Here is a 27,335-nt window from a genome sequence, read left to right as displayed (position 1 = left end):
ATGAGGGTAGCTAAAGCAGAATTAGCATAAATATATAAAATTCTTCCTAACATATTAGTTTTTGACATTCTAATGCAGTGCTGTGCTAAGAGTAATAGATCCTTCAACAGCAAAATTATTTGTTTGCATCTAGGCTCTCAATAAGAAACTATTTTTTGTTACATTGTCTTTTACTTATTTCTGACCTGGATGGAAAATTGACCTTAATATTAGGACTAAGGACTTACGGCTTAGTAGAAATTACCTTTTAAAAGTGTAGATGTTATATTAAATTCAAGCTAATTCTGCCTTTGTAGTAAGAAACAATCGCTTACTGCATAAAATACGTTACTGAAAGAGTCAAAACTAACTGTAGATAGAAACTAACACAGCAATGAAATATTTTTAGTTATATAAAATTCAGTGAGGACTTCAGGTTTTATTATTTAATAAATGAAAATGATTTGTAATACCTGAGATACTTAATGTTGGTGTTAGACTTGAGTAGATTTACACTATAATTGTTTTATTTGAATAACAGTATAATTTTACACGTAGTTTTTCAATGTTTTGAAAAACAGTTTTTTTACAATAGATTTTTCAATGTGACCTTGGATTATATCAATATTTTGCTTTCTGGAAAAAATCTGCTGGTTTTATCACACTAACTAGGCATATTATCAGTAATCTTGTGGATTATATGAATTAATTCTTTCTTAAATTATGTCTTGTTTACCCAAAAGTAAAGAGTGCGAATTACATAATTATAGTGGGCCTTTTGGTTTCCATATCTTGAAAAATAAGACCATTCATGCCATTCCCCACCCTGGCCCCAAGTCAGAAACCCAAATACCCAAGTGATTAGGAACTTGTAACATTTTGCAGAATTTGTAGAAAAATGACAATATGTCATTTTGACATATGTCTTAATTGTATAGATTTCTAAGACACCACTAGCTAAAATTTGTTAGAAAAATGTTTTTGCTCTCTGCAAAAAATTTCACTGTCTCAGAAGTAAGAAGGATAAGAAGCTCTTTAATGGAATTCACATAATTCTTAAACTTTGTCATATAAGATTTAAAAGTTTTCTATTTCAAATTGTTTTTGATAATACCAATTGCAAATAAGCATTCTCTAATGTGATTTTATATTTATAAACCACCTGAATTACTTAGAAACAAGAATGAAAATAATTATACTTCCAATAATAAAACAGATCACTGTATTATCCCTTGAAGTCGTTTTTGTCACCTTATACTGGTTCTCTCATTTTTAAACCTTTTCAAAGCGGAGTCATTCCATTTTAGCAGCATTTTGGGATCTGGTGAATAGCTGAGCTATGAAGAGAGAGGACAAGATATAACTGTGAGAGCCAAGTGCACCACTGACACCTAAAATACCACCAGGTGAATAGAAGCCTTAATAAATAGTTGAATAAATGAATGAAATGAATAAAACACATTTTCTTAAACAACTTTCAAAAACTGAGAGCACGATGATGTGAAAGAAGTTAGTCTATTCAGTATATCCATGACTAATACCACAGATCTGAGGGCTCATCCTGTGCGGGCCATTATGCTAAATGCTTTAAACACACGCACGCACGCACACACACAGTGTATTAAACATTCAGTATAATGGCCAGCATAGTGTGTGCGTGTGTGTGTGTGTGTGTGTGTGGTGTGTGTATGTATTCAAGATAAGCCCATGAGGTAACCATCATCATACAAATAAGAAATTCAAAAGTTAAAGATTAGTAAATGTTGGGGTAAGCCTTCAAAGTCAGGACCCTCAGACAATCAGAGCTTGAATTCAATACATGATTCAAAAAATAAATTCATGAGGATGTTCCTGATGAAGCAATTGATGGCATGGACATTGTGTTACAAGACAAGCCAGTAGTGAGTGTGGATTCTCTGGTGCACACAGAGAGGCTTCTTTGACATGTATTCTTGCCTCCCAAGTGTTCCCACAGTACCCTGCACATACATCTGCTATGGGCCCCAGCACTTTATAGTTACTTCTGTGTCCATGTCTCCCACTAGATCACAAGCTCCTTGAAGGAGAGACTGTCCTTATCATCTGTAAATTCCCCTAGTATCCAGCATACTGTCTGCAATGGGACAGGCATCCACTGAACGTCAAGTCACTTCCACTCCCCACCCCTCCATGGCAGTTCCTGAGTTCTTGCTTATAAATAAATATTCTCTCTTCAATTCACTACAGTTGTGTATTTCAAAGAAGGTTCTTACCGTTTATAAATAACAATGGTCCACGAAATGTTTCACAACAAACTGAACTTCTTTCATGTTAATTTCATCACAAGTTTTATGCCCCACAATGTCGAATTATCATGTCTAATCTACCTAATTACAAGGCAAAGCTGGGAGCACGGCACTGAGACAGGTCATCTGAGCATAAATATTCTTGTAGTTTTGGTGGAAACAGGAAACGGGTGGGAAAAAAACAGGATGCTACATCTTGTCTCAGCAGTGCCTCACCACTACTGGCTCCTAGAAGGGAAGGAGGGCGGGGCAGATAGCAGATCACCTGAATAGGTTTTTCGGAATTGGAGTCCGCTGAGGATCTAGTGTGGTGGATTCCAGCAGTTGGAGAGGGGTGTTGGGTATCACAATCTACGGGGAGAGGTGGTCAATAAGTTGTTGGATAGGTAAGGTTCAGAGGTGATTCATTAAGGACAGTACTCCCAAACCTAAGTTGATAAACACCACCGGAGACTTTGCCAGAAGATATCAATGTTGTATTTGGGAGTCTGAGAATGTCCCCAGATTGTTATACAAAGTGTCTACATCCTCAAGAGAGAATCGCTAGCTTTCTCCAACTTCAATCATAAACCACCGCTTTAACCCAAACATCACTCCCCTCCAATCCCGGACATTCAAATTCTGCCTCTACGTCTATGTGGAGGGATATTAAAAGTTATGGCTCTAGAGGAAAAACGATTGATGTCTTAATTCTCATTTGCATTTGATATGATGACCAGCGATAGAAATACTTGCAGAGGTTCTTTTTAAAAAAATAAATGAATAAATACCTTCTTGAAAACTTTACTTTATTAGAGAATCTAGCCCAAGCGTGGAAAATTTAAAATCACTCTATTTACCAAAACTGGCTAACAATAAGCTTACTAAAAAAACAAAAAACAAAAAAAACAACAATGATCAGTAAATACCTACACTTAACATTCTTAATTATGGGACAATTTTAAGATCCATGTTGATGCACTTGTAAGGTAAATTCCTCTGTTTAATAATAATAAAAAAAAATTCTCACATGTAACACTGTTTTCACACTCATATACACATATAAAGGTTGGGAGACCTGTCTCAGAAACATGTTTATAATGGATTTACATAATATTGTGAAATAAAATCTGAATAAAAATTTTATTCCAACAACATTTCTCTATTTTTAAATAATGTTTATTGTTTAAGTTTTTATCACAGTGGAGATTAATTTATGCTTAATCATCCAGTGAATGCCTACTGTCACCTTTATCCAATTCCAAAAAAGCAAAATCAACTCATTCATACACTCTAAGTCCTGTTGCCATCCCACCATTCATTGCCTGTGTCTTTTTTCCCTTTTAACGGCAATATTATAAGATTGTGAAAAGGTATAACTAATAGGCTTATATGTGTAATACCATTTCTTCAAGTATTCAGACAGCAATATATTTGCCTGCATTGTACATTAGAAAACTACTTGTGACATTATTTCTAAGTACAGGAGAGTGGCTCCTGGTGGGAGTGTGATGAAGTTGTATGTCATAGTGTACGATAAGGATTTAAGCATTCTAGAATTTTCACAACTCTTTCCATGTTAGCGAATGTCATTAGGTAAATGTATTTTTCTACTCTCAGCTGTCAGACATAAGATTTCAAACTACAAATAAATAAAGCATACACTCAACATGTGTAGTGCAAATGCTAAGTAAACAGAATGGCAGGGAATAAACTCATAGTTGCCAGCAAGTGAATGGTTCAGTTGGGAGGTCCCGACTTTGTGATATCTGTGACTTGCACCCCTATCCTCAAATGAATACTATTCCTGTCCCATGTCAGCCACAGTGGATTGAAGTGGGGGTGAAGGCAGTGAGGAGGGGAGTGGGAACTCATTTTCACAAACAAGTAGTACAATTTCTCTGTCACTTCTGTATATCATGTAAAGTTTGACTTGGTAACCAGATCTCAAACCTCTCAGACAAAGCAGGTACCAATATGGAGAAAAGCAAATGTTCCAATGAAAAGAATTAAATGTTGGCACCTATGTAACAGACTGTGTGGCCCAGACAACAAAATAGGATGAAGGAGGTGGGTTTTTAAAGTTAAAACTTTGGAAACACCACACCTGAACATTCAAAAATTACATTACAGAAAAGCCATCAAACAGTTACAAAACATTCAAATAACAACCCTGTTTAAAGATGCCATATAAGCAGTTATCTTCAGTACTCTGAACAAAAGTCAGAGCTTTGTTGCTTTGTTTTAATTATACATTTAAAATACTGTTACTCATTAAAATGAAATAGAAAAAAACTATAAAATTCTCCCAGAGGCAAATTATTGGTAGGGAGAAAATATAAGTAAAACGTGACAACCAATTTATACATTTACTTAATTGTATGTTTTTTCCCCCAGAAGTATCCACAGTCTGTAAGAAAAGTAAAACTAAAACAAAACAAAAAACCTAAAATGAATAAACAAAAAAACCCTAAAATACAAAAACCAGTGTCACCTATCTTTTCATTTTTTTCCTCTGCATTCAGTTTTGAGGGAAAAGTGTTCTTTCATTTTAGTGTTCTGAGCTCCCATATATTAAATTTTAGAAGAGAAACATTTGTATCCTAACCGGCTTTCTATTTCATTCTTGAATGTGTTGTACCATCAACAAATATAACAAGCAGCTGGCTGAAATAATCTTAATTAGGAAACATACACACACACACACACACACATACATACACAAACAAATCTTTTTAAGAGAAAAGAAACCATTCCTTAACCGGGACACACATATATCAAGACTTAAAACTAAAGTCTGACATGGTCACTTAACTGATTTGAATAATTAAGGCTTCTAAAAGGTTCAGTGCCAAAACTCTCTGCATCAGTATTCGAATAAAATACATTTTTGCATTTTAGGTTTGTGCTTTTTACAGCCATCTTAATTCCACAGAATTTCATTAGTAAGATCAGATAAGGGAGTGTTAGAATTGTTTACTGATGTTTTCCTTTTAGTAGTTGTTAGACTAAATTATAGCAATAAAAATTCAATGACTGAAGAGATTTGTTACTATCAGGTGGGCTGTTGGCTCATTTCACCTTCTTTTCATGTTTAATGTGGCCATTTCTTTTATACTTGCCATTGGGGATTCCATTATGGTAATGTCCATTAACTGTGCTATGCTTATTTCTAGACCACAAACTTTTGATTTTTCTGTAGATAAATTTTGTGACCCAGGACAAGAGGAAGTAAAACAAGGCAGCACCAAGCAAAAGCACAAAGGCAACATCCAGTAAAAAATACTGACAGAAAGAGATTTGATGGACAGCGGCACGTAGGTGATGGGCTCCATTGTGACGGAGAATGTAATCGATCCAATAGACAGTCCGATTGACAGGGTGACCTGGTTGATCCTTGTGGATTTCTGAAAGCTTCTGAGCCCTCTGACGGTAGCTATGAGGTGGAGGTAAGACACAGAATGATCATGTAGCTACAAGGCTCAGGATCATAACTCCTTAAAGTTAAAAATAGGGAAAATAATAAAAATAGCTATCCTGTATTAAGTACCTAGTATGTGCCAGGCACTGTGATAAGTGCTTTCAACACATTACCTTATACTAACACAGTAAAATAAGTTTTACACAGATAAGGAAAATGAAAATCAGAGAGACCAAGTGACCTAACCATGATTACAAATTTGAGATTCAAATTCAAGTTTTTCTGACTCCAAATCCCATGCTCCTTCTACACTAGACCATGCCTCTTATATACACGTAATCCTTCTCTTCATATGCTTTTAAATACTATTAATCAATGAGTCTCAACCAGGAAGAGGAGCGAATTTATTAGATTCTGAAACAGAGGGATGGCGGAAAAAAATGCAGAATTTTGTCCCAACACCTTTTCTTTTTAGCAGTGACATTTAATTTTGTTCTGATTTAAAACAGCACTAGGTGACAGAGTGAGATTATTATATTTAGTAAATAGATGAAAAGGAGTTGACAAACACTATGAAGCCATATGTGACATTATATGCAGTAGAGATACATATATGTATATGTATATACATACGTATAAAGAAAACACTCTTAAATGATTGATAAAAATCAGCTAAAGAGGATCATCACAAAAAGTGATCTAATATAATGTAAACATTTTAATTTAAAATATTTAACTGTACATTTATATGCCAATCTTTGGCACAAAGCCCCTTTGAGCATGGATCTCTGATTAGAGTTTGCATTGTTCAAACGTAAGAAATAATTTCCACATGGAAGGATTACAAAACACATCATGGAGGGTGTGGCCCTCGAGCTGTGCCTTATACAGGAACAAGTTTGGACATGTGAAAGCTTGCTAGGCCAAGAGAAGTGTGAACTAAGTAATAAAGGTGGGAGAGCAAGAGTATGCCCAGAACAAATTTATCTGGAAAGAGTATGTAGCACAGGGGTGTTTGGCTGGAAGTTAGATTGGAACGTGAGGCTCCTTCGCGTGTATTCAGAATGACAAGATATGCAGCCCTGTTCTTAGAATCAAAGACCATTAAATCAGAGAGACTGGCTTTAAACCAGAGCTTTGGGGAGAGGATTAAAAAAAGGAAGAGACTGATGGTGGGAAGATCATCCAAAAGACTGCCCTCATGGCCATAATCTCCTGCCTCCCAGGGTCCATGATCTTTCTCCTAAGCCGTACTGTCTACCATGTGTTGAAAAGTTTGTGAAAAAACTATAGAACACTGTAAAATGTTGTTACCTATTGTTATTTTTAATTGTTTTCTTGTATTCTGAATACTTATATAAGTAAATTTTTTAAAAGAAAAAGCACATTTTCTAGCCTTACAACAAAATTACTGTTATATAATAAACCCAGTTGCTTTAAAAGTGTAAAACCTCACCCAAATATTAAGAGGCCATCCTTGTAATATTCCTTGTACTATTAAGAGGGCTTGCTTTGTAATCTATCATTATTTCTTATCAATGGCAAAAGGTAAATTAGAAACGTTTGATTACTCTGTTTTGTGAGAAAATTCTTACAGGATAAAAGGGCATCTTTAAAATACAGAAGTAAAACATGGTATCTTAGAAAATGAAATTCAACCTTCTATTTTAACATAGAAGAAGGAGGATGAAAAACAATCTTGGTCCTCAGGTACCTTAATGTCATGAGAATATGGCCCATTCTCTAGAGATGATTAAACAGACTGCATGTGACAAAGATCCTTCTGCAGGGAATCTGGCTTCATTGCCACCTATGAAATTCCAATAGGTTCACTGGTCCAGAACCAGTCCTTACCTGCCTCAGCTTACGTGAGTATGGAGTAAGGACTCATCACTCAGACCTTTACTTCTCCCCAAGAGCAGACTCATAAAGCTGTCTGCTCACTAACCAGCCCAATTTTCCAAGATTCTCCCTTTCAGAGGTAGCAAGTGGCATTGTCCTTTCAGCATAGTTTGCTTTACAACTCAAAATTTCTTCCAGTAGGAATATAAAGTTTGTGGGGAAAAAAAAGAACAGTGTGATTAAAATGGTCACTTAAGGCCACTTCTAAACTCTTTCGAATGTCTTGGATAAAATTACTTTTAATAAAACAAATTACCTTGTAAGGGGCTCATGTGACTTGCACATTTTATTTTACAAAAGGGGAAGTGTCTCCTATCAAAAGTAATAACCACGGGCTGGATATGTGTTAAGTTCATAAGGATTAACTACCCATCTTTCTCTACAACTTGCTTTAATAAAATCTCCAGATTCAAAAGAATTCCTTCCAAAGAACAAAAGCAATAGCTTTCATTAAATAAATCCAAACAACTAGTATGGGAAGAAGGAAGACATGGTTTAAGTTGAGTAAAAAAGAAAGAAGTAATACTTCTTTAGCACTATTGGTTTAAACTAGAATATCTTGGACACAATATTAGTGAATCAAATCAGCCTTTTCAATAATTATGGCATGTTAAATATGGAACATTATCATGTATTTGAAACAAATAAAGATAAATGCCTTAAGTTTACATATAATTACTTTTAGCAAAGAACATACTACCTGAATCATTGTCATTTTTACAATGAATAAAGACATCTTCCTACCCTGAATGTGCAAAAGGCTTTAGTTAAATATTTAAACTTTTCAAGGGTTATATGCAAATAACTATTTATCTTATATGGATACTTTGTGGAAGAATGTAAATTCATTCACTGAACAAAATAAAACCTATTTTGAAATCAAGCACACATGTATACTTGAAGATGGCATAGCTGGGATTTAATCGCAGTGTGACCTAAGACTATAGTCTGGTCTCTGATTTGGCCCCTTTTACACCTCACAGAACACAGCCAGACTGATTTTGTGTGGATAATCCAGACTTTTGCTTTTTCTGCATAACCGACCCAATCTCGGCAGCTCTGCCACTATCTCTCTGCAAACTCTCCTTGAGGGCTGCATTTTACAAATCTTCCTTTAAAAGCCTGTATGATACATATCATCTTCCCTAAGAACATCACATTTTGAAAAACACTAGACTTTTAAAAGAAAGGCTACAGAACACAGACGAAGGGATCTCATATTCAGGTACCTCAGATCAGCAAACATACTGATCCAAGTGCCAAGAGCTGCGACCAAGACACTGGATCCTCTAAGGGGTCAGCACATGAAGGCCGCCTCTAAGCCCACATAAGACAGCATGATGAACTGCAGTGCCTTTTACATAAAAGCTACATCGCTTTATATGAAAGAATTGTTCTTATTGTTGGTTGTTTCTTAGAATACGGCAGCGTTTCTCAGTCTAGTGTTATGCCATCTACCCTGGGTATAAACAGAAAAAGCTCACACTCTTCAGACATTAATGCCATTTGAAAGGCAAGATCAATGAAATGTCACATAAAAATGGGAAATATTGTTGCTTTGTTTTAAAACTACACAGGCCAACTCTCTACTCTTTCAGGCTCAGTTGTGAACTGGGTTAACTCAAGACACATCAAGAATTTAAGAAAAAAAATAAAATAAAGATTCTGACTAGTCATTCACCTGAGTAAAAAAATCTCGGCATTTCATTGACGCCCCGCACTAGGGAAACCCAGCACCAGGCAGTATCAAGAGCACCAGCTTTGGAATCAGACAGGCCTGGTTCAAATTCCTACTCTAATAGCTTTGTAACTATGGGCAAATTACGTAAGCTCTCTGAGTTTCAAGTGCCTCATCTCTATAATATGAATAAGGAGAACGGTGATATATAGTTTTATGAGCATCAAAATGAGATAAAGGACACAAAAATGGACACACAGTAGGGACCCACCGGTTCCCATGGTAGTTTTTCCTTAGTTTGTCAAACCTTGGTAGAATATTATTCAAGGTCATACAAGGCTGGCCAAATGACTGCTATTTCTATTTTTCAAATGACAGAAACATGCACAAGGCATTATACCCAGGAATCTAAAGGATATTTCTATAATTGGTTTATTAACAACCTACTGGTAATAATCAGCTATTGACAATGTGCTGTGGTATATATATTTCATCTGCTTTAATATTAATTGAAACCTTACCTGGGATTATTGATAACCTTCACTAGGGCTTCATACAGCTCTCCTTCAGTAACTGTCTTCCATTCTAGCAGTATCCCCATACCTTTTGCCTGTACCCGGGTCATGGTATCATAATGGTCTCCAAAGAGTGGGATTCCCACTACTGGAACACCATGATACATAGTTTCAAAAATACTATTCAAACCACCATGGCTCAGGAAGGCTTTAATATTTGAATGCCCTAAAGAAGGATTAAAAAAAGAAAACAACTTAGAATATTGTGTATTATTCTAGGAAGAGATTTTCCAGAAATTTCTTAAAAGCTGATATTATAATAAACATGCATTTCAGATACAGGATTTTTAAAGGCACAGTTTCACAGATTCTTGCTCTATACCAATTACAATGCTTGTTATATACATAATTATCTGATTTATATATATCAGTTAAAAGCCATTTTTAAGCTAACATTTATAACTTTAAGAATTTTATCACAATATCTTCTCCCAAAACACAAATATCAACTGCATTCAAATGGCCAATAATTAACAGGATATCAATGAAAGCAAGAAATGACAAAAAGTACCAGGGGGCAACCACATTCTACTAAACACAGACACCCACTTTCTGGCTACTCAAGCATTTATCTATATTAAAGTCAAACACACTTTGCAAAAAAAACATATGTAAAAATGTGGGGCTGGATTCCAGATGTCCATGAAGAGTTTCTGTGCTTATCCAAAGAGGAACATTGTATGGTGCTTAGCATTTACAACATTCAAGTCATATCAGCATCTGTGCTACACAATCTTAGGGTCTGATTTTACATTTTAGGTATAAAAACACGTAGGGACAGACAGTTACAAAAGTTAGTTGTAAGAGATGGGACATCACATAATATCTAGCTGTCATGGAGATAAAAGAGATAATTCATCAAAATTAATGAGATATTTAAAAATCCAGATCTCCTTCTGAGCAGAAAGTTTTGCATAAAAAGTGTAAGACAAAGAAACACTGCACTCAGGATAGGTGCTATATGGCCAGAAAGGAATTATAGCTTGCAAAAACACAAACATTTAAAATAAACATACATCAAGTAAAAAAACGAACTGTGTGTGAACCTGGGTCTCAGTGGGGCTCCAGGACTCTCCCACCTCAACATCTAGCGGCTGGTCACTCAGTGTCTCTTGCTCTGACCCACAAGCGGCTTCTCAACTCAGCCCAACTAAGGGATCGACCCTCGCAGTGGATTTCAAACTTTCTTTTCAGTAGTAGAACCGACCCTTTTTCTTTGAACAAAACTTTATTATCACCAAGCCCAGCAGTGAAAAATAATGCAGAGCTGGTGTATGGAGAGCAGGGGGGAGTGTCGTGAGAGGAGGGGAGGGGAGACACACTGATTTGGTTCCTGCTTCTCATCCTGGAGGAATATTCTGAGCATAGTTAGAAACCAACAGAGGACCCACAAAGGTCATGGCTAGAGTTAAAAAAGATGCTAATCTCAGAAAAGGCAGAGAGCTGAGATTCTGAGGAACCCAGAAGAGATGTGAACTTGAGGAGGGCCTCTGGGTGTAGCTACACCTCGCTGTAGAGCCTCGCAGGAAAAAAGCCATGAGACCAATTTAGAGGCTCCCAGACAGCAGTGTCCCCTGCTGAACTGAGATGGCTGACGGTCAAGATATCTTATTTAAATTTACTGCTTCCTTCCTACCTTCTATGGAATCTGAAGTCATAATAGTAAAGACATAAAAAAGAAAAAGAAAAAAAATACAAACATCAAAAAAGGTAAACTGTCTTATGATTTTTTTCTCAGTTTTACCATTTATAGAATAACATTTATAATAAACTAAACAAAAGGAATTATTTATATATATACTTACTGTTTTTCTTACTGTTTTTTAGTTACAAAATTCAATTTGCAGGTTTTTAGGGGGTCAATTTAGCTTCTAAAAGATATTCTTTAAAAGTCTATTTTTAAGAATATAACTTAAAGCTACTTTTACATAATCTGTTAGATTAGTATTATTGAACAAATGATGGTTGATATTGCCAAAATCAGTAACATTTTTATAATTTCCTTAATAAGTATTATCTTAAAGGATAATATGGCCTTATATTTTCCTAGAGATTTAATGAATGAAACAATTTACATTTTACTATCTGTGCTTATTAAAGAGAATTAGATTTAGATTCAGATATCTTAAAAGATATGCATATAATTGGTATTTTAATTTTGAGTTGAGGATCAGAACCCCAAGAAATAAATAAATCAAAAGAAATAAAGTGTTCCAAAGTACCCAGTGATTTAGGGTAAAATCTAGGCAGATAATCCAAGTAAAGTTAAAATAAACTGACTGTGTTTTTGGCTTCCTGCTTCTCTGTGGCTTCAAACAAATGAATAATTTCAAATTTCTCTGGGTTCTCGGATACATCTGTAGTAAAACTATGACATACATCTAAATTTTCACTGTTTTAATTTTACTACTTTTAGCTGATCGGCATAACTAGGTATAACTTTACTCACCACTAGCTTATATAGTATTAAGTATATTTTTCAGAAAATTAAAATTTGTGACTGGTCTAAAAATTTTAATTTATAGGCCTAAATGATTATACTTTAAAATTATTTGCCAATAACTAAAGGTTTGACTTGTTGGTCTGAAATCTAGGACTTAACGCACTAGATAACATAATGATTCTATCATACACCATACATGTATTGTATAAACTCACATTTACACAATTAAAATCTAAAAGCCAAGTAAGCGCCCACATGTCACTGACTTACCAAGCAGGTCATTTTGTGGTAACCATTCTATGAGCTTGGTGTTGTTTCCCAGATTCTTTGGTTTGGTTCCAGAAAACCTGAAATTTACACCAGACTATGAATCTTCCAAAAAAATCACACTTCACTCCTGGTATGAACTCTCTGGTTAAATTTTTGGATTTAAAATAAATGTTACATGATCTTTCATTGATATTCTTAAGAGGGAAGCCATGTTTTAGTAACAACAAAAATTTCAGTTTCTTTTTCACATTTTCACTGACTGAGGGGTAAATAAGAAACACTCTGATTATACTGAGATCTATTTTCCTTCAGCTCTCCTCACCTATCCACAGAGATGCGGAAAATAGCAACCAAATGACCCTATGCTAGAAAGTCATTTTCTACCAGCACCTAGAAGGTGAAACAGGAAGGACCAGCAAGGGCCACCACTGGGCAGTCAATAGCTCCCATCTGGACACCCAGAAACTGAGGGAAGGCTCGAGAATTGGAAGAAAGCAGGAAGTACTCTTCTCTAGCTGGGCCCCAAAGACAGTTCTGTGGGGCAAAGGACATAATTAGGCTGTTTCCTGCCTTGCTCTTTGAAAGATAAACCATAAAGTGCTTATCAACTGAGAGAATGGCAAGAGTTTGAAATGAGCAGATACAAACTCTTCCAAATAAAGTAGAAGGGGCACTTTCTCGGTTAAGCCTAACAGAAGAAATCCAATAGGGCTGGAATCCAAAGGGAGAGATCTTAAACCACTGCAATAAAATATGTATCCATTTCATAGCTTAGCCAGGAGAAGTAGGAGCTAATCCTCCCACAGGTGTTACAAAGGAAAAACCCCTATTAATCAGAGCCTACTTGTAATGGCTTGACACTGGGGCCGACCTTGATCACTGCTGTATCCCTAGAGCCCAATGGTGGGGACAGGTACTAAGTAAATACACACTAAATAAGTGTTCAGATCCAAGTTTAGACACTGGGTTAGAAACTCCAGAGACAGAAACATGTTGGCAGTGCCTCCCAAAAGAAGTGGGGTCTGTTTTGACTAGCATTAACTGGCAAGTTACTGTATTTTTATAGGCCTGGTCTCTTGGATAAAGGAAATTGAAAGCATTTATAGACAAAGTGGGAGCCCAAAAGGTTCCATGAAATATTTTACCTATTTAATCATTCATCCATCATTTTTTCCTCATTCCAACACTGACTTGAAGGAGTATATAGAAATGCATGCAATTACACATTTTTAAGTGACAATAAATAATAGAAGTATAAATGAAGGTAACATAAAAATGCACCCATCACAAAAATACATCATTGTGCATCAGATCTTCTTTTTATGCTATGGGCTAGATGTCTTTTTATCCATCACAGAGTATTATATAAGTTAATCCTTTGATTTCGATACACTAAGAAACAAAATGAAAAGTCAAAGGCATCCTGGTAATATTGCCAGGGAATCAATGGGCTGTGCTTACTCAGACCTGCGGGCCAAGTAAGAGGATATGGAAAATCAAGAGTGAAGAAACAATCTATATTATTACCTTACCTCCAAATCACTTTTTGGGGCAATCTCCCCAGAGCTCCTGCCAGTTTGTTAGCAATGTCTTCTGACAGATACTTGACACCAGCTCCGAAAGACACCAGGACAAAGCCATGTTGATTAGCACCATTTACCCACCTTTGGAGATCCTGCAAATCAAAATGTGGCAGTTAATTTTATGAAGGAGTAATACAGTTCATAACCAGTGTCATCACAGCCCAGTTTTTAAAAAGCCTTCAGACAATTTTCTTAAACAATTAAATAGTGAAGATAATATAATATCTTCCTTTAGATAACTGCTTTTTAAAAAAAAATTTCACTGAACGATGTTAACTAAAATAAGGAGGGCAGATAGTTCATTTGGTTAAGATCAATAAACAACAACAAAAAATCAGTAATTAATGACCTAAGAACTCAGACAGAAGTAAAAAAACAAAAAATTGAAACTCATGTTTAAAACATGGTCAGATAAATTTGTATGAGGACATAAGTGAAAGATTAGACACATGACAAAGACATTAACTACCACCCCCCCATACCCACCCAGGGAGACTTTTATTTTAGGAGTGGGCTGGTTTTATCTTGGTCTAAGTTTGATAATTTTCATTTCTGAAGAGCATACTGTATTAATGACTGAGAAAGAGAAGGAAGTAGCTAATAGTTCCAAACATCCATAGGCCTAACAAGTTTTACTATTTCTCTAATTATTTCTTCAACTCACACAGAATAGAAATCATGCATACTGTATAGTGAGGCATCCAGGGGTTCTGGAAATCTCTGAGCAGAAGCTTTCTCTCATTGAGTGGGAAAATGCTAAATTCTCAAACATGTCCATCTACAGCTAATAGATAAGGGGCCATGGCATATCTGATGTTAAATAGGGACAACTGTCAAATTTCAGGAATACTCATTTCATAGGAAGACACATTGACACATTTCTACCAGTATTATTGATTTAACTGAAGATGAAAGAAGTTCGTTTTAAGGGATGCCACCCTTGCTTGATTTTATTCTGTAGGCACCAGCTTGTTTTTATGGTAAGTTATCCCTTTGAATAAGTCTTTGTCAAAGACACTGAGCTTCAGTTTCCCATATAAAAATGAATAAAGCCACAGCACTCTGAAGAACACATAATTCCGTTGTAAGGAAAACAAACATGCTGTCTACTGGCAACACCTATGCCATAATATAGTCATGGAAACGGGACAAACCCACTGTGTATTCATAATGTGCAGAGCAAGCTGTCACTGCTATTATCTCGCAGACCCGGTAGGTCTCTCGTTCAGGATGAAGAAGTTACCAAGACGACTGTGTCGCCCGTGCTCTTTGCATTTCACACCACTGTCTGGCATAACCTGATTTGCAGCTGGGAGGTAAGAAGTACAGTAAGAAGTATCATCGCAATGGCATCACCACATAGCTCAATACTAAGTATTTATATGGAATGTTAGCCCTCTTTATGTCTTTATTTTCTTTGCTTTCTTTCCTTTTCTTTTCCTTTTCTCACTTAATGAACTCTGTGTTAACTGGCTCTATCCCACTTATATTCTTAGCAGGGAAGAGAGGACCACATTTTATGCCTCAAATCAATTAGTGAATAGTGTCATTATATGACCAAGAGTGATGATGGAAAGGAGGTACATCCTTCCAGCTACTGAGTGAGTAAAATAGGCTATAATTATTCGGGAGGGAAGAAAACCTTATCAAAACACCTCATTTTCTAGGAAACTCTATTTGTTTATGAACATATAAAAGAAATCGAGAATATATCAACTGTGGATTAAAGCTTTTAACTTATATTCTACCACATTTACCAAGACTATCACGTGCTGAAAATTTAACAGCATAACTTGTAGATTCAAAGTAGGAAACAAAACAAACCGATTTAGAATTTTCAATTTATATATAGTCTTAAGCCAGATATACTTAGAACAATAGAATAATCTGCACAGTTGAATAATCTGAATTCATATGGTGTTTTCTGCCTATGGTTTGTCTTCAAATAATTTATCACCTACTATCCAATTCTCTAAAGACAAAAATTTCAGGGTCAATGCCATTTACAAAATGTTTACATTCAGAAATACTAAGCGTTATGGGAATAACATTATTTAAATTTCGTTTCCCGAGGACTTAAAAGGTCTTTGAGTTTCAACTGACTCTTTGTATACATGTTTGTTCTTTGTTTTGCATGATACAAAATGAAATTCATAAACCTATTTTTCCAGCTTTTTTCCTACCATAGTCATTAGCCGTAACAAGAATATATTCAAGTATATAATCTTTATTTGTATGGAAGGGAATAGAGAAAATTTTATTCATTATGGTTCCCTCCAGGGAAAGTACTCAGCATTTTTAGAAGATAATACTGCACTTGGCTTAGAGGGGAGAGTGAGGCCCCGAGGTGATATCCCAACTGCTAGGTCCTGAGCTGGAGACGGAACAGGGGAGTGAGAGGTGGGAGTACAGAGAGTGAGGGGCAGGGCCACTGGGCCGCTTGGGGATGTAACCCCTCCCCGTGATCTGTGATCACCAATCTGCAGCCTCAATTCAGAAAATGTCTGGGGGGACTGATGTTTTATGGGAACATAGAAGGGGCTGGGTTTGGGGTTTGGCTGATACAGTGACCTTCTGGTAGCATGACTAGATGCACGAGCCAGAGGCCGAAGGGATCTAGAATTTGCTCAACTTGTGGTGAAGGCTTTGGAACCAGAACTTCACAAAAAGTGTGCTTAGGTCTCCAAAGGGCTGGAAGGCCAGGAGGCATCTCAACTCTAGATATACATACCGTATTTTCTGGAATTTAAGAACCCATCAGTTATAAAATATAAACTGATTTAATAACAACTCTTCACTAAACCCCCCCCTTCATAATACATGTAATTAATGTTAAAAAAAATTCCCAATTCTAGAAACTTACCACTGTTAAAAATATAGATACTTTAGAAACCCCCTGTCCTGGGGCAAATACCAACTTAAAAAATTGGACTGAAAAAAAAAACCCTCACAATATCAACAAAAATAATACATATTTAAGACTAGAGTAAACCTAAGGATGCACATAAAGAAAACAAGAAAATTTTACCAAAGGACAAAAAAGAAAATCTATTCAAATGGAGAGATGTAACATGGGCTGGGAAGGAAACATCAAAGTTATGAAGATGCTGATTTTTTATAAAATTAAGTTCAGTGCATCCTCAGCCTACATTCCGAAAGGCTTGTTATGGAACCTGAAAAGCTGAGCCTAAAATTCATTTAGAAAAGAAAATGTACAAGAGAGGCCAAGAAATTTTTGAAAAAGAACAGAGAGTTTACCCTTCAAGATATTAAAATGTACTCTAGAATCTAGAACCATCACAATGCATGTCTTCATTATTAGGAGAAGGAAGATAGGAAGTCAGCGTTTTCATCAGCGGAGAAAGGAGGCCTCCAGCTACTGATTCAGAAAAAATAGTGAGTTAGATCCCTCCACTAACACAAATTACAGAAGGATTAAAAAGTTAAATTGAATTAAAATATATGAAGTACTTGAAGAAAACCCCCAAAGATAATTTTAGTGTATTGGGGTGGGGAAGGCCTTCCTGAGCCAGTCACAGACTCCAGAAGTCATAAAGAAAAGACTGACAGATCTGACTGTAGAACAACAAAAATCTTCTAGAGTATGAAAGACATTTTAAAAAGCAAAAGAATAATAAATAGATGCAGAAGTATTTGTAACACACAAAACAAAGAATTAATACCTAAAACAAAATAATGAGGAAAAAAACCCCGCAAACAACACGAGAAAACACCTCTTTCACAGAAGGAGAGCAAATGGCATAAAACATGGATAGATGCTTAGCCTCAGATGGATAATCAGAGAAACGTAAATTCAAATTGTTTTCATCTCTTGTTCTCTCGGTAGTCTGTACTCTATTAGATGCTGTCAATATACTATTACTTAATTGATTTTAACTTAAGAATTGACTGTAGTATTTCCCTTTAAGTATTATTGCTGTATAATTTTCTGTCAACTATTTTGTTTTGCTAGAAGGATAAAATGCCTTTTCCTAAGTGGACTCTGGGTTTATTTTCCAATTATTTAGCAAACTTTTCCCACTTTAAGATTATCTTTTAAATAGCTCTACCTTTTTTTTTTAGTAATTTTACATAGTTTCATGTCTTTAATTTTTAACCTTTCCTCACCAGACTTTTTTTGGAGGAAAGAATGAGACTGCGATACATCTTTATTTTTAAGCAAACAGCCAGCCTTCTCAACACTACAGAGTATTTCATCTTATCCTCATTTATTTGAAATGCCACCCTCTCAGTCAATTTCTAAATTCTATTCTTTTCCACTGATCTATCCATCCATTCCTGTGTCCTGTCAAAGGGTTTTACTTACTGCTATTTTATAATACATTTTAATATTTGCAGGGATAGATTTCTCAATACTTTTCATTTAAGGACTTTGTTTTTTAAACACATCAACTGCCACGTGTTAGCAGTACCACTTTTTCTTATGTATGTTATGGATATTTGTGCATATATGTACAGAATACACACCTCACATCATGTACCATACGAGTTTGGTAATTGCATTCAGTCCTTTATACTTAGTTGGCCAGCACTGCACGCTCGCTGGTCCACTAGATGGCAGGGCAGGAACAGAGCATGGATGTCCGGGCTCTGCTGAGTTTCCCAGGCTCTCAGCCATCATCACAGACCCAAACCCAGAGCCTGTCTCTATGGTTTCTCCTGCTTATTGTCCAGGGGAAAAACTCTGCCATTTCCACAATGTAAGTAAAAGCAAAATCGTCACAGGAATAGAACAAATACTGAGCAGGAAAGCAGCAATAGTCACAGGTGCTTCTCTCACTTTATGACCATGAATACTTCCATTTCTATGCAATTAAATTAACCAATTTAGATACTTACCTATACTTTGCTATAATTTTATATACATAGCTTTTGAAAAGACAACCTTGCAATAAGAATAATCATTTTATCTTCTTGTAGAGTTAAATAGGGAAGGCGTCTTATGCCCTTTGTGGAAAAAAGTAGCATAATAAGGAAATATGGCTAACATATTTATCATAATCAAATGCTATATACTAACATATTTGCTTTTTTTTTTTTTTTTTTAACAATTGTGACCTGGTCCACATGATGTGTTTCCTGGTATGGCCAGATTCCTTTCCCTAGAGTAATTATACACCAAATGCCTTGACTTGGTTGTTGGAAGAATAAGGCAATGAAAAGTATATCATCTTCCCCCTCCCCACTTCCCTCCCTGGAGCGCTGTTCAGGATGAGTGGGTAACGTAACCTGGCCCTGTGAGACAGCAGATGGGGGTGGAACAGGAGCCAAGAGATATACCAGAGTTAGACTGGGGCAGCAAACGCCCCCAAAGTTTAAAACTTCCAATAACTTCAGGTAATATTTTGACATGGTCAATGTCGAGAAATGGAGGATAGTGAAAAAATATTCTAAGAAGGAGTAGAGAGCAGATTCTGAGACTTTTAGAGAAGACAGTCATTGGGTGACTCCTTTCTCCTTTGTTATACACTTAGCCTCCTATCCAAAAACAAAACTTCCTCTGAATTGTACAAATGTAAAACACATCCCAATTCCAGAAATGTAAAAGTAGGCTTTTAAAAGATCATCACTTCAGAATCAAGGAAAGAATATCTAATGAAAAGGTGGATGGTACAGGCCCACCTCTATCCAGTCTAGGCTTAATTTTGAGGACATCAGCATCTGGATAGACCCCTAAGGAAATCTTTAACAGCTCCGAGCCTGGGGACAGACTGGGCTGTGGAGGTTAGCACCAGATCTGTCCTGACGGCAGCCTATGACCCAAACCTACTCCTTTCTCCCCACAAAATAGAGCCTTGAGAGGGGGCCAGTGCAGTGGAGACACCAATAACACTGCATCCTTTGTCAGCCCCATCCACTCTGAGGCAAAGAATGCCTGGACTGTGAGAGAATCCTACACAGAGATGGTGACGGGAGAAGGGGGGTGGGTGCTGGGACCTCTGTTCTTGTTCCCAACACCAATATCAATGGGCCTCTTTTCCCATTTTAAAGGGCCTGATACAAAGAATGCTCCAATTTGGTCAGGTGGGCTGCACAGAACTGAAATATTCATTCTGCAAAATCTAGTAGATAAGAGAATAATGAACATTTTTGATATAAAATGTTTTAAAAACACCGCGGGACATCAAACGTGATCTTTGACGACTGCTAAGATAGTTAGCCAAGACTTAGTAAACAAACAATAATTAAAAATACCATTGAAACTATAAAAGTTACCATTCAAAACAAAAATGGACTAACCATTGTTTTTACTGAGTTAACTGGCAAAGAATTTGGTTTAAACCCCAATTCCACAGTTTGCTGTGCAATCTCCATCAAGTGCCTATTTTCTCTGAGGCCCAGCTTTCTCTTCTTAAAAAATGCTGATAATACTTCACAGGGACATTGTGAAGATTAAATGGGATCAAATATATAAAAGTGCTTTGAAACATAAAAATTATGGTGTTATTTTCCCAGGGCAGGAAGTCTGTGAAGCAACACACAGATGATGGTCTGAAATGATAGCCACATTGAGAAAAGGAAAAAAATAAAGTTATTCTGCACCAAGACATTTTCTCTGAATTATACATACTCTCTTCGCCATGTTTTTGATTCTTCAGAATAAAGCCAGTTAAAACAAATACATAAATGAGAAAAAGTACAAAAAATGTTTTATATGCAGTATCAAATCTAGTTGTCAGTTTTTCAGAACAGTCAAGTAATTTCTAAGATTATCCAAAGGGGTTATTAAGCCACAACTAACCTGAAGAAGCAATACAGTGACCAATGTCAAGGAGATGGTTCTATTAAAAAAAAAAAATCTCAGAAGATGCCTTCATTAACACAGTGAACATTTTCAGGAGGATGTAATAAGTACCTAGAAGGGTGTATTCATTTCCACTGAGATTCTGCAGTATCTTTTTTCTTTCTCATAAGGCTTTTAATTGTTGCCAATACAGTTACAATTAAAAGAAGTAAGCAAAATTTGAAACCCTGATTTGACTTTGAAGACAGTTAAATTTTCAAGGTTCTTAAGACCTTCAAGAAACTGCACACAGTCAGGATGTCCCAAGGATATGATCATGGCAAGGTACCCAGGCACTATGGAAAGTAACCACTGGGTGTAAAAAGATGAAAATCTCACCAGGAGAAAAAAAAAAAAATCAATGCAAAAAATGACAGCTAAATCTTTATGTTACAAAAGGAAATGAAGAATCCAGAGGTTTGGGGAGGATGAGAGAGATTTGAGCATGATGATTTGTAACAGACAAGGAGGATGGGGGTATGAAAGGGAGGGATAAAGATGCAGAAAGAGTAGGCGTATGTTGTCTTTGCACATGTGAGTGTAGTGTACAGATCTGTGATCCTGGAACATTCCAAAACAATCTGCTGTCAACTCTAAACATTCACATTCCTGCAGGGAAAAAAAAGGACCATGGCTAACAAATACTTGTTTATCAAATAGTGTCTCGGCAAGTGAGGAGTCCATTCATTAATTCAGCAAATACTACTGACTACGTGCTGTGTACCATACCTGGCATTCTTCTAGGCACTTGATACACCAAAGAATACATTTATCACCAAAAATTCCTGTCCCCGGAAAGTTTACATTCTCAATAACGTGGCCACAACCTAACTTTCTACCCTCACCTCCCATCAGGTTCCCACCCCTCATCTACTCTTTCTTCTTCAAATATAGCCTGCCCCTCGGTGCCTGGCATATCCTCCTCACCTCGTAGTTATTTATCAAAGTTCTCACAAAGGATACTAACTCTGTGAGATGTGCTCTCTCAGAGGACACACATCACATACCTTGTAGTGTGTGAGTTTAGGCACAAGATTTTCTCTCTTCCTGGGTTGTGAGACATCGTAGGTGCTCACTACTTATTTCTTTTCATAAATCAAGAAAGGCAGTAGTAATCTACATCCTTAAAAGATAAACAATAAATGCATTGCTTTATTTTTTCATTCAGTTCCTTAGATAAGTGACACCATCTCTTCCCTAGAATTTGAGCTAACGAAGAGAATGTTGGGCATTTTAAAATTCGAGTTTAACTACCTGGCCTGCCTGGAGAAAATAAAGGTACGTTCGTCAGCCGGTCCACCTGTCTGCCCTCTTTCCTTCCCGGAAAGGCAAAGTGAAAGCTTCTTTGTGATAATCACAATATTATGCCAGAAAGACATGATGAGGGAGGCAAAATTCATGTCTAGTGTGAAGGCGGACAAGGGAAATGGCTGTAGCAGAGTGAGATGGGTGCAGGAGGAGACCGTCACAGGACAAGATGAGGAGACCGGGGGAGATAAGATGAGGAGATCGGGGGAGACAAGATGAGGCTCTACGGCTGAGAAGAGGAAGCAGTGGGTGCAGGTGCGTGTTTGTTAGAACCAAAGACAGTGAGGGGTTGGGAGAGGATGGGGCTGGCATGATTTTCAGGTTTCTGGCTTGGAATAATTCTGTAATTAACCAAGAGAAGAACCCTATAAGGAGAAGCAGGTCTGAAGGGGGGAAGAAGAAGAAGAGATTATATTTGAACGTAATGAATTGAGATTTCTGTGTAATATCCAAGTGGAACTACTTAGAAAGCAGTGGGAAACAGAAAACTTGGGAGGGAAAATTGGGCTGCAGATACAGTTTTTTAGAGCTCTCAAATACATCAAGAGGAAACACATGAGTGTTATGGACAACCGGCGGCGACACAGTGGCCTCTTTAAGGAGAAGCGAGAAAAAGAGATTCTGGGTCTAGAATACCTAACAGAATAAATCAGTTACATTTCTGCTCAGAGCGCTAGCTAGAACGTGGTCCCCTAGTTCAGCAAGTAGGAGTGCAAGGGACCCATGGCACCCGCCTGCAGTTCTAGCCCAGGGAACCCCGCAAAGGGTCGAGTGGGCCCTATACTCAATCCAGTGCCTTCAGGGAGGATCCCAAAGCAGATCAAAACCACGAAATGACCATCAGTTACTCTGATTCCACAAAGAGTCCTACTTAATCTGATGGCTTTAATTCCGTGGAGTCCCCTGCTGGGCTCTCCAGACGCCCTTCAGGCTGAGAGAAGCTGAGCTTTTCTCTGGAGTCTCACTCACTGAATTCAGTGCTATTCAGGCAGAAAAGACAATGACTTCCTGACTAGCAAAGCTAGCACCTGGCCTAAAAGAAGGTGATATAAAACACAACAAGCAAGTTTGAGAAAGGGAGTCCATACCAGTTTTTATTTTTCTTAGAACTATTTTCCATTGAGAAATTCCTGTATAAGATATCTGTATAACTCCCTGTCCTATCACAAAATATAGCTTAGTAACATAAAGAAATGGACATGGTAGTTCACTGACAAGTACGTCTTTGCTATATGTCTGAATTAAGATGCCTTTGATTAAAATTAAAGGCAAGAGAAGAGTGAAATAGCATATAGCAAAAAGAAACTGGAAAAAATTACCTAGAAGGTGAGTATTCATTATTGTGCAAGAGAAGGATGAAATCATTTTATTCCTTTTACAATCTAATTTGATTATAAATCCTAACTATTTGCTCTCCAAAGTATTAACAAACCTATAATTGCCTCACTGGGAAATACAAATAAAAAATTCTAGATAATCTATTAATTTTTATTTTTTAATTTAAACTTCCCTTCGTCAATTTCAGCATGTGATCAACACATTTAACAGCAAGTTATTAAAAAAACAAACAAACAAACAACTAGATACAGGGAATAAGTAGGCTATTTGGTAAAAACAACCTAGAAAGATACAAATTATTAATCATATGTGAAAATTACAGCAAAAGACATGGGAAGTATATGGTGTGGCAGACTGTATTTTCCCCGCAATAATTCAAGCACTAGTTCCAGTCTTGCACGTACTTTCAGAACCTTGCTGCTCCCTCTCACGATGGGGCTGTGTCCACACCCCTTGAACCTGGGAAGGCTTGTGACTTTCCTGATCAATTGATATAGTAGAAGTAATGTTATGTGACATTCAAGGCTAGGTCATAAAAAAGGCTACAGATGCCAACTGCTTCTCTCTCTTGGAACATGCACCGTTGATGCCCAATCACCATACTATGAGCAAATCCAAACCACATGGAGAGGCCACAAGTAGGTGTTCTAACTAACAGCCAAAACCAAAGCCTCAGCCACCAGCCAATATCAACAGCCAAACATGTGACTGAATGAACCTACAGATGATTCCAGCTTCTAGTTCTCAAGTTGTCCAGCTAAGGCTGCAGACAATGGGAAACACTAGAAAGCCCTTCCCACTGAGTCCTGCCTGAATTCCTCATCTACAGATTCTGTGGGCCAAATAAATGGTTGTTTAAATGTCACTAAAGTTGTCTTTACAGCTCTAGTAACTGGGATATCTCAATACATCTGCATTTGGTTAGTTTCTCAAGAGTCACAGATGGACTCTAAAAACAGGGCTAAGAGATCCACATGAAGTCCCTAGCAGAGCATTTTGTTCTCAGAAAAGACTGGGAGAATAGGAAGTAACTGTCACTGAATACCTATTCTGTGACTTTCAACCCATCTAAATTACTTCTTCTAAGAAAATAAGATAATGAATAAAGGTGAGGCCCAATAATACAAAAGAACCTAATTCTGAGCCATGGACCTGTGGTCCTCATCAATACTTCAATAGAGAAAAATGTAATATTTACCTGGTATTTTTCCAAAATAATTCTTATAGCCACATTCCCTTTTGATGTGTACTGATATTATTTAGCAACAGGGACTGAGTACAGTGCCCTTAATCAATCTGCAGTCATATTCATGTCATCAATAATTCAGCCACAGTTCAACTGTTGCTGGTCACTTGCTTTGCTCCAGGTAACAGGGGCCAGGAATACAAAAGAGCAAGACATGGTTCCCTGCCCAGAATGTCACTGTCCAGGTCAGACGCACAAGCTTCACTATCACCATCGCATGAACACTGCTTTTGCCCCATTTATTCCCTCCATGATGGGGAAACGGAGACTCTAGGAATAAATAATTTCAGAATATGCATTTACATTAAATTTCTGTAAATTTATTCTTGATTTCAGAGTTGAATTTCCAATGGAAGAGTGTGGCAACAAGCAATGAAAACTTGTATGCTAACAGTTCCAAAACCAATTGGAAACACATTGATAGTTCAATTAAATAAAATGTCAAAAAAAATTTCCTTGGCAACTAAAGAATCCCTTCATAAATCAAAGAAAATCTCCCTTTTTCTGATATTATAATACTGATACTGGTGTTTCTAGATTCTAAACCTATAAGAGAAGAATAGTAAATGCAGAAACTGGCTAAAACTAGTCTAGTTCATATCACTTCCAGGGTAAATCATTCAATTAGGTCCTTGCAGGTCAATGACAGCATCAGAGTGCACCTGAGTCAGCTTCTCCCAAATGTCTAAAGAAATACATAAGAAGCTAGACAAATAGCAAAATATGCAATGAGACTGAATCCTAGGACCTAATGGATATTTCCATTAAGTCTTGTGTCTTTCCATGTTGAACGTGAGTGGTGCACATGGCTGTGAAGAAGGCAGGAGAAGTCTTTGGTTTCCTTTGGCTGTCAGCTTAGGGTAAGAGGCTATACAGACTAGAAAACTAGGAACTGACCCACCTCTTCCCCTCCATCTCACTCCCCCTTTAGATAATCTATTTTTACAACTCTTCAGGAAGTACGACTCCCCCTATGCAACAAAGCCAATGACCCAGAAGGGTCTGGGCAATGGCGCATTGATCCTGGGATGAGTAGGTGAGTCATCTCAGGGAAAGCATTTCTCCCCTGGGGCAGAAACATGCAGAGCACGGTAACAGTGCCAGCTAGACTGTGTAACCTTCCATGCACTACCCTACGTAAAGACAATTTACGAAACAAATCTCACTCTCTGCTTGGATAGAGAAAGGGAAGGTCAGAATAAGATGAAAATCCTAGCTGGGCCCAGCAAAGGCTATACCAATGGAGGAAAATCATCAGAAGGCTGTGTGGGTTGTTATGCCTCCCGGTCTCCCTGCGGGCATGAGGGAGGCATGCTCCCTCCAGAAGCACTCCCTCAGCATCTTCATACTCTCAAGTCAATTCTGTGGAACTACAACTTGGATTGATCTGTTCTTCTACTTCACCATTATCATTACTTCCTTCCATCAACACAATTAACCACTGTGCTCCTAGAGAAGCTTGCAGTAGAAGTCTATCTTTGAACAAGAAACCCCAAATTTCCTTTCTCACCGATCTGCTTTTTGTCCTAAATGCCTGGGCCCTCTCAAAAGTTTACTGCCCAACCTGAACCAGTGTATTTTAAAAGTCTTATTCAAGTACTCTCCACTCGGTGCTTGAGTACTCAATTTCTCTTAACTTTATCCATGAGAAAAATCTTAAAATTGTCATTGACAATGCAAGGTCAGTCTGTTTCTCACTTCTGACCCTGAACCACACCAGATCATTCCACATTCTCTTAGCCTATCCCATCCTGCGCTCACTGGTAACTGGGTTCTCTGTTTCCCCTGCATCATGGTACTCCTAGCTATCCAAATTCAACAGGCCCTTCAAGGTCAGAACAAACACCACCTACTACATCAATCTTTGCTCTTGCCAAGTTTAAGAATTTATTCTTTATTTCTCTTGATAGTACTTTACATCTCCATTATGGTACTGTCCACATTTGAACTTGTTATAAAATTATTTGCATACATATATCATCTCCTTCAGCAGACTATAAATTCCTTGAATACCAAAGCACCCAAAGTATTGTATGGCCCATGACTCATCTACACTCAATAAATATTCATTGTATATATATCTATCCGATGGGTTACATTAAGTTTTCATTATTGTTTTGCTAAACCAAACCCATGCAAACATCCATCAACTTATAAACGGGTTTATTCTTAAGGTTCATTTGTAAATCTTTTTCTGAAATCTATGTGCATTTTCACAAAATGTTATTGTTATACATGGTAATTTAGGATAATTGAAGTTGACTTCAGTACTTCAAAGATATTATGGATAAATAATTAACTTAAAGGTCATGTGGGAGATGCCGTAAGAACCTAGCTGTGATGGATAACATTGTTCCAGTGGGAACTTTGGGACAACAAATTCACCTTCTCTGCTCCTATTCCTGGGCATCAGTGACTGATGGACTTGCTGCATCTGTTAAAAAAAAATCATCTCTCTGCATATCTTTAAATGTAAGCAACTTAAAGAGTTTATGAATCTGAAATATGTTTGTAAAAGAGGAG

General features: G+C 37.0%; 1 protein-coding gene across 2 annotated transcripts in view; it reads right to left on the bottom strand.

The window, feature by feature from the left end:
* Positions 1–3,062: 3,062 nt before the first annotated feature.
* The window catches only part of UGT8 (UDP glycosyltransferase 8), a 91,660-nt gene continuing 67,387 nt past the window's right edge, over positions 3,063–27,335 (bottom strand). For both annotated transcript variants that reach the window (XM_059923505.1, XM_059923506.1), the window contains exons 4-7: positions 14,065–14,207; positions 12,533–12,609; positions 9,766–9,985; positions 3,063–5,679 (exon numbers count right to left, since the gene is read on the bottom strand). In XM_059923505.1, the coding sequence (XP_059779488.1) occupies positions 5,316–5,679; positions 9,766–9,985; positions 12,533–12,609; positions 14,065–14,207 (804 nt within the window). In that variant the 3' untranslated portion in view covers positions 3,063–5,315. The remainder of the gene's footprint in view (positions 5,680–9,765; positions 9,986–12,532; positions 12,610–14,064; positions 14,208–27,335) is intronic.

This window comes from Balaenoptera ricei, chromosome 5, assembly GCF_028023285.1.
Source record: "Balaenoptera ricei isolate mBalRic1 chromosome 5, mBalRic1.hap2, whole genome shotgun sequence".
Taxonomy (NCBI): Eukaryota; Metazoa; Chordata; class Mammalia; order Artiodactyla; family Balaenopteridae; genus Balaenoptera; species Balaenoptera ricei.
The sequence above is the reverse complement of the archived record's forward strand: the minus strand, read 5'-3'. Positions and strand labels throughout refer to the sequence as shown.